Genomic DNA, 15,029 nt, shown 5'->3' on the forward strand with positions numbered 1-15,029 from the left:
AAAACCTATGGGCCAGAATTGAGAAAATTTCTCCAGGTAGCGGTTTTCACCAACTTCTTTTTAAAAATTTTAAAAAGATTTTATTTACTTATTCACGAGAGACACACACACACAGAGAGAGAGAGAGAGAGAGAGAGAGAGGCAGAGACATAGGCAGAAGGAGAAGCAGGCTCCCTGCGAGGACTCTGATGTGGGACTCGATCCCAGGACCCCCGGATCATGACCTGAGCCAAAGGCAGATACTCAACCACCAAGCCACCCAGGCACCCCTTCACCAACTCCTTAGTGAAGAAGGACTGAAAGTGTGTTTCAGAATCCTACCGAATACCCTCGGCTTCTACATAGAAGGATGCTAACGATTAAGTTGGGCATACAGTGAACTATGTTCTACTGTGAAAGAAACCCCTCAGGTTTTGTTACAGACAGAGCTTGCAGAAGTGGGCACGCTTCTCAGTCAGGAATACCATGTCAGGGATGTGAACAAACTGGTTAAGTGGAAGCCCTAATAGAATCCCCTTTTGACAATAATTGTTTCTGTCAACACAAGGCAAGTCATTATCAGGTAATTTCAGAAAGTGCCAGGAAACATCATATTTTGTGAAAAGTTATAATCAAAGTCTGGCTGAAGCTAGGCCCTCAATATGGAAAATCAGGAAAAATGTTAAGTGCAATGCAATGGTTGGCATTTTGTGGAAATACTGAAAATGTCAACTAGGAGACTGAGAAAAATATGAGGGAAGAAGATGCCATTGGAAAATAAGTGTAAAAGAGGATATGGAGAAGATGAAAGGTCCATATGCATGAATTAGTCAAATATAAAAGCTTGATAGCCTATGATTTCTACTGCTTGGAAAAAAAATCCCATTGTTGCAGAAGTCTGTTATGTTAGCTCAGTATACTGTCAAAACCACTGTACTAAAATGCTTCCTTTTTGTCAGTATTTTTGTCAATTTTTAAAAATATTTTATTTATTTATTCATGAGGGACACACAGAGAAAGGCAGAGACATAGGCAGAGGGAGAAGCAGGTTCCCTGCAGAGAGCCCGAGGCAGGTCTCCATCCCAAGACCCTGGGATCACAACCTGAGCCAAAGGCAGTCACTGAACCCTGAGCCACTCAGGCACCCCTCTTGTTGATCTTATATTGATAATTTCAAGCAGGTTTTAGGACGCTGGTGGGCCTGGGATCTGGAAAATAGGAGTTAAAGGAGAGAGGAAGGGGATCGATGGGCTTACTCACTTTAAGAGGAGTTGAGGCTTCTATCACCTCATGCTTTGCATTTCTACTCTTTTGCTATCTTTAGGTGAGACCCCATTGGTTATTATGAGCCTGAAAGGGAAGAGGAGTCTCCAAGGAAGCCACTTGAGGAGGTGGTGAGGAAGGCAACTGCTCCTCGTTTCCCCTGGTGGAAGTGGTGATAGGAAATGTACTGGTTGATTGTGTGTGGGGAGGCTTTAAGTGATCTAAATGGGAATTCATTGATTTTTTCCCCTAGATTTTCCTTTACCCATTTTGTGCTTCTTTTGAAATTTAAGGAGTTAGGCCAGTCTGTGCTCACAGCCTCATGGAAATTATGTGATAAAAGAAAGGAGAGAAAAAAAAAAAAGATTTCTAAATCTGGCTTATATGTTTAAAAAGCATAGATACTTGTGAGAACAGAAATGACATGTAGACAGAATGTTTGAGAGAAAACATCTTAAGGGCATTCTTCCTTTTCACCCTTACAAAGTAGACATGATTTCTTGGCTGTGTCAGTTACTGCTAGAGGTTGCTTTCCCAATAGCCAGTTCCCCAACATAAATCCTCAAATCTATCCAGTTACAATCTCCCTTTCTTCTGCTTGGTCCAAGGGCTTCAGAGGAGTCTGGCCCCAGATCCAGGTGCTGGATCCTGACTACTGACTGCCAATGCTCATTCTCCTTACCAAGGTTCATTTCAGGCATAAGACCTACTTCCACTAAGATTTGAATGGATAGTTTTCCTCACTGTAACAAGAGATACCAACATAAGATGGTCCCTTCTCTGCCTCTCAAAGTGTTGTGTCTACATAAGATGCCTGGAGTTGCTGCCACTGAGGAGGAGGTAGGCACAGAGATAGGCAGAGTCAAAAGAAGACCCAAGAGAAGCATAGAGAAGTCAAGTCAGGATCCCAATGTTTGTTGCCAGGAGTTGTCCTACCTCTGAATTTCTTTTTAGATGGTAAGATAAACTTACTGTTGAAGGTATCTGAGTCTGTTTCTTTTGTGTCCTGCAGCCAAATGCATCCTAACTGGTATACTGGCAGTTACAGTATGAGAATGTGTAAGAGAATGTGTAAGAGAAGTGGAAAGAAGAGATACCAGCAGTGCCTGGAACAAAGAATTGGCCACAAGGTACACCCACCTCCACCCCCATGCCATCATTGCAAATTATTCCACATCTTCAGCCCATCCAGCCTCTGCTCAGATGAACTCCATATATCTCCTGTATATCCTGGGTCGTACCAGTCTTTCTCAAAAACATCTGGTGAGAATGTGCCTCCCATAACAGCTAGCATGAGCCCTGAGGATTGTCCAGCAGAATCAATATGTTCCCCTGAAGCAGAAGCAATGTCAAACATGTTAAAACATTCAGCTTATACAAAGCACGTGGGGGCACCTCTCTGTCAAGATTATTGTATTCTCCCAGTCCCATTCTGAAAGGCATTCCCAAGTACAGCAGGTCCTAGCAAGTATAGCTCTCCTTGACTGCAGACTCGTCACCAGAAATCTGGACTTTCTCCTGTCTCTACATTAGTTTCATTCTTATGGATGTTGGCTGCTTGGTATTCCTTGCAGTTGGCACTTTCTATTCTCTCTATTTGCTTTTCTGTTGTTGAGAGCTGTCCATCTCCTGACATTCAATTTTGCATCTTGAAACCGGCCTCAGATGACCTCACCATTTGCCTCCCTCCCTGGGTAAACAGACACACATCAGCATGGTTATTATCCTGAGGCTCTTCCCAGATACATGATCAAAACAGAGAGGGTCATCTAAAGGCCATTTCCTCAATTTGCCTAATCTTCCACCTCTGGCAGTCTTTGAAGATGTTATAGTTCAGAGGTTTGGCAGTGGGGATTAGGAGAAAGGCAGGATGGGACAGTGACAAAGGCAAATGTTTTCTACAAGAATGGGATCTAACCAACTGAAGATGGAAGAGTGAAAGTGCGTGGGGGGCAGGGGGGCAGGGAAAAAGAAGAAATGAAGAAATGAAAGAGGCCTAAGGGGGATTGATATGATATTTGGGGGCACCTCTGTGAGTGCGTCTAAAGATAAGGCTGTGAAATTAGGTTGCCTGGGTGTGTACTGTGGTGCCCTGACTTATATCCGTTAGTTTTGGGCAAGTTATTCAGCATTAAGTCTCAGTTTCCTCATCCATAAAATGGGGATAATAATGAACTTACTTCATAGGGGTACTGGAAAAATGTAATGAAATAAGAGAACTAAAGCATTGAGAACATTGCCTGCCACAGAGAAGGATCCAATAAATGTTACTTTTAGTGTTATCTTATATGTTGAGATAAAAATATTATTTCTAACTTACCTAATTTTAAAAAATTTTACTTTAAAAATTGCAGGGTGCCTGGGTGGCTCAGTTAGTCAGGCATCTTCCTTTGGCTCAGTCATGATCCCAAGATCCTGGGATTCCAGGTCTTGGAATCGGGCCCTTCTCCTTATTCCCTCTGCCCCTCCTCCTGCTTGTGTTCTTGCTCTCTCTCCCAAATAAACAAATAAAATATAAAAGAAATAATAAATAAAAATTGCATATATTTAAAGTGTACAATACGATGACTTGACATATATATACGGAGTGAAATGAAATTGTGGTATAATTATATAATGGAATATTATTCATCCTTAAAAAAGAACGACATCCTGCCATTTGTAACAAAATGAATGAACCTGGAGGACATTACGCTAAGTGAAATAAGCCAGACACAGAAAGAAAAAACTGCATGATTGCAGTTATATGTGGAATCTAAAACTGTCATATCCTACTTACTTTTAAAAATTACACAAAGAGGCTCAAATACTATTGGTTGGCCAATGGAAAATTTCTATTTCTTATTATTGGATTTATAAACTATAAATACTTTAAATATCATATTGGTCAAAACAAATTTGCTATGGGGATGCCTGGGTGGCTCAGCGGTTGAGCGTCTGCCTTTGGTTCAGGACATGATCTCAGGGTCCTGGGATTGAGTTCTGCATCGGGCTTCTTGTGGGATCCCGCTTCACCCTCTGTCTATGTCTCTGCCTCTGTCTTTCATGAATAAATAAATAAAATCTTGAAAAAAAAAAAAAGAAATTTGCTATGGCTATACCACACCAGTCCATTAAAGTTTACTTTCTTCCTTTTGCCATTTGTTAATTTCTGGCTTCATCATCTGCCTATTACTTTCCACTTCTCTGGTATACATGAGTGTGCAATATTGGAAGACAATTATACCCTTCTTAAGTAATTATGTAAATTTCATAAAAACTAAAGCAAAAAAGCCCAACATGCAATATTTAATAACTTTTATAAGAGTCATTAAATTATAAAAACAATACCATATGTAGTAAAGGGCATCACATTTGGCAGGAATTATTAAAACTTATGAATTAACCCTAAACTTCCTTTGTTTTTTTTACGATAGTATCGTTTAGTTACAAGTCCATTATTTTTCAAATGTAACTTAGTTATTAACTTAAAGGCCAATTGGACTTCTCATTATTCTTTCTATTATTTATCCACTCTTCCTGAGCTGTTTATGAAGAGCGAAATGCCTAAAATATGTATAGGAAAGAGAGAAGTAGAAGAAAAGAGCCCCAGAAGTGAATGAGGAAATAGATCTGGAATAATTGGAAGTTGGCTGTGGTATTATATATTATTTTCTATGGGTAGCAAGTGGTTTTTAGATATACTTAAAACCAAAGAGGCAGTATAAATAAAAATGTATAATTGAAGTCTACATTTATTTGATAGCTACTTCAGTTGTTTTTTTCTATAAAAAGAATCTTCCATTTCCCCAAGTCCCAAGGTTGAGTTAAATCAGTGGGAAAGATTCTGAACTATTGGATAAAATGAGGAGTTAGGAGTCATGATCTTCTGCAGGTGGGCAGCCAACAAAGCTACTTCCACAGAACAGCAATCAGGCCCTCTGTCATCTGGGTAACTCAGAACCAGTTGAGATGGGCATCAACTGGGAAAAGCAATTCCTTTTTAACCAAAAAGAACTATACCTGTATGAAATGATGTAGAGAATGGATGGCAGGAGACCTTTCCAATTTGTTATTTGTTAAAGAATAGGACTTCTGTTTGTATCTGTCTGAGCTCTGAGACATCTTTGCAGTAACTGAAATACTGTGATGGATAGCGCTGACGCTAGGAGTCTTTGAAAAATGCTTTCCCTCTGGCCAAACATACAAGTAGAATTCATTTTCCATATTCAGAATCCAGATCCTTTTTTTACTTAGATGTGCTCAGCCAACCATAAGGACCTCATAGCTCAAAGTCAAATATTTTTTGAAGCCCCCATTTGGAAGAGTATGGCCCCACTGTGGGTCATGTATGCATTTCTAGCACAGTATGAATCCAAGGTTGGGTTTGGAGATATGGGCTCACCCCGGCTTGTCCAGGGATGCTATGATTCGGGTGAGCAGGAGTTCTGCTATGGGCTGAATTGTGTCCCTCCAAAATTCAGATGTTGAAGCCCTCACTCCTAGTACCTCAGAATGTGACTCTATTTGGAGATAGGGTCTTTAAAGATACAATTGAGTTAAAATGAGCTCATTAGGGTATGCTGTCATGCAATATCACTGGTGTCTTTATAAGAAGAAGAAAGCTGGGCACAAATGTGAATTGAGGGAAGATGAAGTGAAGACACAGGGAGAAGGTGGCCATCTAGAAGCCAAGGAGATTCTCGGACTTCCAGCCTCCAGAACCATGAGAAAATAGATTTCTGTTGTTTAAGCTATCCCAGCTGTGCTACTTTGTTATGGCAACCCTAGAGCCGAATACAGCTCTATTTGCAGTACGTTAAACTTTGTCAGACAATCCACATCTACACTCAACAAGAACTGGTCCCCGGAACTAAGACAAGGTGCTCCTTCCACCTCTTGGCAGAAGGGTGTGTAGGGGGGGATAAGCCTAAGGAGAGAGGTGTTAGATCAAGGCCCCTAGAGTCAGGAAAGGAGAGAGGGTATTGTGAAAAGGCAGCCCAGTTTTTTAATAGAAAATCATCATTTGTTTTCTTTTGCAAAAGCTTTACATGTTCATTCTAGAAACAGTAGGAAATACAGTGAACAAGATGAAGAAAGAAAATATAACTATGATCTTATTATTGAGGTAATTGTTCATACATTATTGTAAATCTTTCCAGATTTTTTCCTGTAAGTACATGAATTTATACACACACACACACACACACACACACACACACACATAGAGCAAAAGGGAATAATCTTTTTTTATGATCATCTTTCCATGTCAATAACTTTTGATTTATAGCATCATTTCTAATGTTTGATATTATTTCATTATACCGATTATATCCTAGAAATGGAATTGGTGGGTAGGATGTATCCAAGCTTAGACATATGAACAGGCTTTTGATATATGTTGCCAAATTGCCTTCCAGAAATGATGCATCCATTTATATTCAGAAAGTCTATTTTGAGTGCAACATAAAGCCCTGTAACGGGTAACTCTTGACTCAGCTGTTCATGGGCTTTCAGCCAAATTCCTAGGGAGGAGAGTGTGGAAACCAAAGGACACTGGAAATCTGTGCCTCCAGTGACTCAGGACACTAAGAGTCTTGTGGGGGAGTGTCCAGTGCTGGTGGAGAGGGCACTTCCTACCTTAGCAGAGTGACAGGTGGAGGGAAGCCTGGCAGGATCAGCATGTCCTGCAGCCAAGATTGGAGCTGCAAGCTCCACCAGGAGGGGCTGCATTGGGTCAGCAGCTAGGCATCTACTTGGAGAGCAAGGCATCATGAAGTTGTGGAGAATGAAGAGGTGTAAAGAGGGGGCTCATGTAGCTCGAGAGTGGGAGTAATATCCCTGGGGATCTCTGAATGAGCTGGAAGGAACCCGTGGGCTGAGGTTCCAGGGATTTCACTGCAGGGAGCCTGAGATCACTGAGATTATGACCCCTGGTTGTTAATTTTATCCCTCAGGCTTTCAGAGCCTGGGAAAATACAGGTTATACTAGGGAATGAGAACAGAAGGACTGATCCCCTTTGCAGTTTTTATGTATTAATGGAAGATGCTATTTGACTTTGGTTCTTTGCCCAGTATAAAAGATCCCAGGGGGGCATACTTAAAAGGAAAACCAAGCTAATCTTAAATGAAAAAGAACTGTTTTATAAACATGAAAATTACATGGCACTCAATAAAATGTGTTGGCAAGTAAACTTCCGACACATTGTATGATAAATAGGTTAGCTTCTCTTGGGAGAAGAACTTGAATTCTACTTATCATTAGATAAGAACTTTCAACAGGAAGCCCTCTAAGGAAGATAAGTAGTGGTCTCAGATTTACTGGTGAATAGAGCAAAGTAGAAAAGGGAATAGCACCTTCAATGTTGTCCAGAAAGGTATTGTTACCCTTCTTAGTGTGTCTCAAGACATTCACAGAGCACCTGGTCATCTTTGGGCCATGGACCTTTGCTGGTCAGACATAACCTACACATAAGAAGGACAGTCACGTTGATCTTGATATGGACTTTATCTGAGAAATAATACTGTGTTGTAGATAAGACTGAAGAAGTAACAACATTTTGTTTGATTTTTTTGAAATGTAGATTTAGCTGCCAAAGTTGCTCCCAAAAGCAAACTTATGTTCTGTACATTTGCCCAAGGCAATGAATAAATTTTCAATAAAACAAACAAACAATTCTTTCCTTGGGGTTGTTTTCTTCTATCTTCAAGTGGTACCATGGAGAATTAATTACTTCATAATCTTGTTCACGATAGCCTATCCAATTAAACATAGTTATGGAAAAACAGGGCTTACCGTCTATCACTGGTTTGGGTTGAGAACTTTTGAGGCGCAGCGAGGGCCGGAAGCGGGTTCGGTCATTGAAGCTCCAGCTCTTCTGCACTTTGGTGGGGCTGCCCTCGGCTGTGATGTCGGTGCTTGGGGACCTCCTGTCACCTACTGAAGCTTGTCTGCTCTTAATACTCTGGCCCCTCGGGCTAGCCATGCGTACCCGTTCCTTAAAACTTAGCTTCTGACTGTGGACAACAGAGGCATGATTATTCCATTTCAAGCAATTTCTTCCACTCCACTTGGGCAAATACTTTGATGAAACTATTTATTATATTTCAATAGACAAAATGTTTTCAGCGAGTACGAGCATAGCAATATATTCTTCACTTATTGAAAATACAAGCTTTATTTAATCTCTCTGTTTGCATTCATTTGAACCCAGTCTCACTGTACAGGTAGGCACACCCTCCCTGGATTCAGCACAGAAAGGATCGACAACCGGTATGGTAGTTTGTACACAATTACACTGCAAATAAGCAAGACCTGGTTCGGTGTTATACTTTATAAATAGACTTTAGTTTTAACCTCAATTTAAAACTTTTGAGACTTAAAAAAAGTAATTTTTTCTTTGGGAGCATATCTCTTTGTACTTTTCTAAGCATTTCTACAGGAATGACAGTTACATATACACATATATCTCCATTCTGCATGCATTTCATATTCCAGGCAAGATTATGATATCCATAAATTCATGCATTCTCATAGCAGTTGGTAGTAGTGCATACATAATATTAAACATACAACATTTAACACCCATTTCTTTTATGCTTGCATTCATTCTTGTGAGACAAAAACCACACAATGTAGAACAGCTCCAACATATAATGAATGTGATGACTGATTAACGGAATGAGATGTTATGTTCACTAACACAATTTCCTGCTATTAAACAGGTTATTGATTTGCTGTGGCAGCTACTGGTAAATTATATTTGTTCAGACATTCAGTTCTCAGATGCCAGTGAGGACTGAAATGCTGTGGGTTGATAAAGGAAACATTAACAACAACAACAAAACCCAAAGTGCATCTCCATGCTTTCCTAATCAAAAGGTGTGGTGTGATGTAGTGGGAAGGGCAGGTTGGAATCAAAGAAAGTTGGGGTTTGGAGTCCTCATCTCTAATACACAGATGAAAATAGCAACATTGCTAAGGGATTTTTGTGGGAATCAAGTGAACTGCAAGAACTGTTGTGTCTTCATTTTGTTTGTGTTCTTGTTTCATCAGAAAATGACACTGGTAGCTAATGAGAGGCCCAGGACTCTTCAAGGTCAAGGTCTGAAGAAATAAAGGGTGAAGGGTCTGAGGGCAGTAACTTGGAGCAGCTCCTCTGAGATACTGAGACCTGCAGTCATGCTGTAGCCTGTGTGGGGCTTGATGGAAGCAGTGTTCTCATGGACACGGATTATCTGAGACCAAGTGGAGCCCCTGTTCTTTCCACTTACCGCAATGTCCACTGTCCCCAGCTGCAGCATGCCAACAGCAAATGTGTTTAGTGGTTATGTGTTTTGTAGCTAACAAGAAACAGTAACATTTATTTTTCCATGCCTAGTTACTTAACAAAAGATATTCTAAAAAAGACACCACATTTTATGTGTTTACATGAAAACAAATAAAATAATGAGCTATGGTGATCAAAAAGTCCTGGTAACAATAAACAAGTTGACCATGCAACTGACAGCTCTCCTCTGAAATGCAGACATAGCTAAGTCCAGCATGACTAGCTGAAGGCACATGCAAAGAACAGGCTGGGCAGTTTTGTAATGGGGTCAGGTGGGTTCAAGAGTTCTTTAAAACAATCCCGTCAGTCAAAGGTTTTCTCCATACTTGACAAATGCATGATTAAATGGTAGATCACATCAAAGAACAGCAACGATAACATAGAAAACTGTATCTTTTTATGCTGAAGCTAGGTTCTTCATGTCATTCCAAACCTTCAAATTATTTAAACAAATCCTCAAAGGGATAGGGCCCAAATTGTCTACTCTTCTCAAGCTTTGTTTTATTTAAATAGTAAAAATTTCACACCTCCCTTCAGTTTCAGCACATCGGTTCCATCATTTAAATTTATGATGATCGGGTTCAGGAACATATGCTCAACTCTGCACCTTCATTTAGATTAATGGCTTAAGTTTACATAGCTAGCACTACAAGTGTTCTCACTATACTTGATCTCATTGATTACCTTTTCTGGAACTCATTGATGTTAATTACTACAGAAGATTGAGTTTAGTTCATATCAAATTATTTTCTCAAACTTTAAAGATATATCTCTTTCTTATACCAACTAAATGAAGAGAAAACTGATGAAACATCATCATAAAACCATTTAATATGAAATTTAAATTTAAATTGTTTTTCCCTTTTAAAAATTTCAATAACCGAAAAAGTAAAAAAATCTGAAATAAGTATCAGTGTTAAAACCTTCATGGCTTATTTACAATAACAAAATATTTAAAAACAATTACTCCTATGAAAATATTTCAAAAAGTTGCCTCTATGAAACATTTTGATATTATCTTTAATAATTAATGGGATGGAAATAATATTATTCTCTGAATCTTAGTACTATTTAAAGCATTTAAAATTGATACAAATGAGTTCTAGGTACCATTTCCCTTTTGGTCCTTCTTAACTGCATAAATATTTGCCAATGTCTAATATTAAAAGAATTGCCAAAATCATTTTAAAGTGAATCCAACATATTACATATGAAATTGGGGGGAAAAAGGCGTAATACTTTCACTTTCTCTTTTGACAGAATTGTATGAAAGTTAAGAATAAGATCTTAACCCAGAACTTTTTAACCAGGCAAAATTTTGTTCTCCAAAGCAAAGACCTGTTCTTACAAAAAGTTCACTTTTATTAGTTTTTCTACTTCTTTTCCCCTTTGGAAATCAACAGAGCATCTTGGTTAGACAACTATTAAACTGATTAGATGGCTGTTACTGAAAATGCACATTGATTAAAAATAGAGACTCTTTTCTGGTCCATTCAAGTTTTCATTATTTTCCTACTTTTTAAAAATCACATCTATAAACATGATTTTAAAAAATAATATGCTCCATGCCCAACGTGGGGCTTGAACTCATGACCCTGAGATTAGAGAGGTCACATGCTCTGCCAGCCAGATGCCCCTATAAACATGATTTTTGAGGAAGATTTTGTAACAATGTTTTTAGGAAGATTGTCAAAGATTATTCCCAGGAGGCCAACAAGAAGATCTCTCTCTGGAAAAAAGTAATCAACAGGGCACTGTGTTCATTGACTGCGGCATCTTTGAGTATGCAGTCCCACCTCCCCAGCTGAGGACTCTACTAGAGGGCATTTGCACAACTATGGGGGATTGTGCAAGGGAATCCTTCCCTCTCTAGGAGCCAGACAAGTTACTCAAATGGCTCAGCATGCAGGCTACTGCTAAATGTTCCCTGCCAGGGAACTGTGTGGCATTATCGTAACCCCACAGTAATCCTCTTGGACTTGGAATGCTGTAGTTCTTGTTATACTTAATTAGGGTTTTAGCCCTTCATAGGATAAGCATTCTACAAATTCTCACCTCAGGCACAATATGGGGACCGAGCCATAACAATCCAGTGCGTGCAGCAGCTTAGCAGTTGTCCCACCACAAGGAGGCGCCAAGGGGCTGACTGCCAGTGCTGTGTGGGACCCTGCCTAATTATCCCTGGGGTGGAGTATCAAAGCAGGCAACAGGCACGGGGGAAAATTACAAGCGGGTTGAAAACCTCATTCAAGAAGTCCTTAGGAAGAGTGAGTCTCTGAGCAGGGCTCAGGTAGGATGGCAGTGTAACCTGGTCATGCACCTGAGGTTAGTTGGCATTCTCAAATTTCATGTCAATAGCCAGGATGCTGGGTACCTCTGCTTCCGTGAAGTGTACATTCTGAAGAGCTTCTGCTTATTACTACAGAACTTACTAGGAGTGAGGGAAATAGAGCAGCACATTACTAAGCATTTCACCACCACGAAAGTGCTTTGGGATTTCTTTTTCTTTTTAGAACAACGAAGTCATTTGGCCTTAATGTTTTTCAGATATAAGTATACAGATTACTTAAGCAGTAAGTACTATGTTGTTTAATTGTGCTGCTTGGAATACAATCAGTGCTCTTAATGGTGAGGTTGAAATAACGGAATGTGAAATAGGCATTACAAATGATAGTAGTCTGTGTGTTAGCATGTGATTCATATGAAAGAGCATAAATATTTTAAAATATAGCAACCCTTGTAATAAATAGCAATGCAATACAGTATAAGTGAGGAACAAAATATTTCAGAACTTTAAGAATAAATATTTATAGGAATCAATGAAATTGGTAACAGTAATTGCTTTTAAATATTAAAAACGTTCTTGATTTGTATAAAATACCTGCAGTTATAGTTAATATCAGTAATTGTCAGAATACATGCTCAGAAAGGTCAGAAGAAAAGATTTTAGGTTACTAGCTTGTTAAAGAAAGAATTTCTTATTGGAAATCTTTTGATGTGTTTTAAAAGACTAAATCCTTTCTCTCAAGCAATAAGTGTGAACAGAAGGAGAGACCATTTTCAAAATATTGTTTTTGAAACAATCTAACATTTTGCCCATAAGGACACAAGTTGATTATGCTGAAAAAAAAAAAAAAGTCTAGTCTTACTCAGTTTAACAACACATGCAGATCATTCATTGCACACAGAAGAAATAAAATGTAAATAATGGAAAATAAACGCCTAAGAAATACAAGAACACACAGTCTTTTCTGTCAGCATTCTAGAGTTCTTTCCTAAGAACCACACATCTCAGAACCTAATAAACATAGGAGCAGTTTGAATGAAGCACTCAGTGGATCACAGCACAAGATGATAACGTAATAAAAGTATCATTTATGCTTTAACTTTTAAGACATGCATCTTTCTAACAGTCTCACAAGAACCTGTTAGAGCAACTATAGACAGTCTAATAAGAAGTTTGACAGGGTTCTATTTAAAGCCTATAGGCTGATCAGCTTAACTATGAAACACACACACAGCCAACAACTGATTATGGAGACAGGATAAGCAGAGGTAGCGAGATTTACAGATAATCCCTCATCTTCCATTAGCATGACCTATTCTTGTAGCAATCAAAACTTAATAGGTAGGAAGAAGTAAACGTCTTTTTGTGGCGGTGTGTTCAAGATGGCTAACTGACCTCCTTGTCAAGGAAGAAGGAAGGAGGACATAAAATCTCAAGGTGAGAATACTGGCTTAATTTGGTTAGATGGGTTTGTAGGTAAATTCTGTCTTCTGAAAGTGACAATTTGTACCCAAACAGAGAAAAACTAACCAGTTTAAAAAATGAGTTGGAAAAATAACTTAATGGGATGATTAACGACAAAAGCAACAAAACATATTCACTACATATGAGATTAGAACTGTTTTAATGGGAAGACAGAGGAAAACAAATGAATCATTAAATGATGCTAAAGAAGTCGCATTTATGGTCTAAGAAGGGGAAGAATAGAGCAGGCTCAATTGAGACTAATAGTAATTTGTACCTGATCCTGTACCAGAGACATTATTTTAATCTCTCAAAGAGACATTAGTTTAACTGTTGTTTGGTTGAGGTCTTCTTGGGACTGATGGTTTGTATTTTTAAAGAAAAATTTTGGACCTGTTGCAAACAATGCAAAAGCATCACAGTACTGGATGACTTTCCCTAGTCCAAATTTGTTTCAACATACCCTAACCTCAGTGTAGAAAAGTAAAAAATGTCTCTAACAGGAATATTCCAAAGCAGGGAACCTAGTTAGCTACAGGAGTATATGAATATGTGTGATGCTTCACGACATTCTGCAGAGAGAAAGCCTCTCTGTATATGGCCTGGTCATTCAGAGGAAACAAATGCCTGGCACCAGGAGAGGGTTATTGGCTACTGTACTAAACCTGTCTATGCTTGAATTTCTCCCAATTCTTAACACAATGAAAAGCCATGAAGAAAGATTTAGGAGACTCCCGGCTCTGAGATATCTGGAAGATAACATGGTTGGCTGAGGCTTATCTCTTCTGCTTATCTGAATCACCATCAATAACCCAATGCCCCAAACACAGTAAAGCACTTTGCACTTGGGCGGTGTTAATCAGTCCATTTAAAATTGGGTCCAGGATTAATCAACAATAGTCTAGACCTAAATTTCCTCTCTTCCAAGAGACGGTCTGCATTACAAATGCATTTTCCTTTGTACATATTTTGCTTGAGTGAGGGCAAATTTGTTTTTCTTAAGATGGTACTGTTGCTATTGTTAATACAATAGTCTTTTGCATTCATTATGCAGTTTATAAATTCCATTGCCTATGGAACACAAGGTGAAAATTGAAGTCGTGTTAAAATGGGAGCTTCAGCTTGTTTCCTTCAGATTATTGAAATGTTTTTACTTTTTCATTTTCTTTCTTTCTATGTATTTCCTCTTTCCATTCTTGTTGGTGTTTTCTCTTTATACATGAACTACTTGAGGTCAGGGACATCTTATTACTCTATCCAAGAATTATTTATTGAGCACATCTTATGTCATTGCTTTGCACAGGGTTATATGATACATAATTGGAGGATAGAAGACCTAAGTGTATCAGGTATGAAACATCAAGTAAGGCAGGCATGGTAAATGGTAATACAGGACATATTTCAAGGTGGTTTTGCCAAATGTTCAAAGACCATAGAGAAGCAAGAAATCTCTGTGTAACACAGCTCAGTGTTTCTATATATGTTCAAGACTACAGGTGAGTTATTTTTGACACCCTTAGTCACAAGCATGTAGAATAAAATTTGAAGTTTTACATATATGTGAGCATTATGAAATTTAAAAAATTTGGTTGGCAGTCCTTTTGAGTCATAAGAGCTGATTAGAAGGTTCATTTCTGGAGTGAGGAACAGAAGCTTAATAGTTACACTCTAATTTTGTCTTTGCTTTCTGCCTTGGTAATATTTGGAAAAAGTGCAATATCGTGTTA

General features: G+C 38.7%; 1 protein-coding gene across 4 annotated transcripts in view; it reads right to left on the minus strand.

Annotated features, from left to right (window-relative positions):
* KCNQ5 (potassium voltage-gated channel subfamily Q member 5) overlaps positions 1-15,029 on the minus strand; it is a 519,245-nt gene that overhangs the window by 51,254 nt on the left and 452,962 nt on the right. For 2 of the 4 annotated variants that reach the window (XM_041761768.1, XM_041761758.1), the window contains 2 exons: positions 11,926-11,982; positions 8,018-8,238 (listed from right to left, as the gene is read on the minus strand). In XM_041761768.1, the coding sequence (XP_041617702.1) occupies positions 8,018-8,238; positions 11,926-11,982 (278 nt within the window). The remainder of the gene's footprint in view (positions 1-8,017; positions 8,239-11,925; positions 11,983-15,029) is intronic. The other 2 variants (XM_041761784.1, XM_041761774.1) reach the window with 1 other exon arrangement.

Source organism: Vulpes lagopus, chromosome 1 (assembly GCF_018345385.1).
Source record: "Vulpes lagopus strain Blue_001 chromosome 1, ASM1834538v1, whole genome shotgun sequence".
NCBI lineage: Eukaryota > Metazoa > Chordata > Mammalia > Carnivora > Canidae > Vulpes > Vulpes lagopus.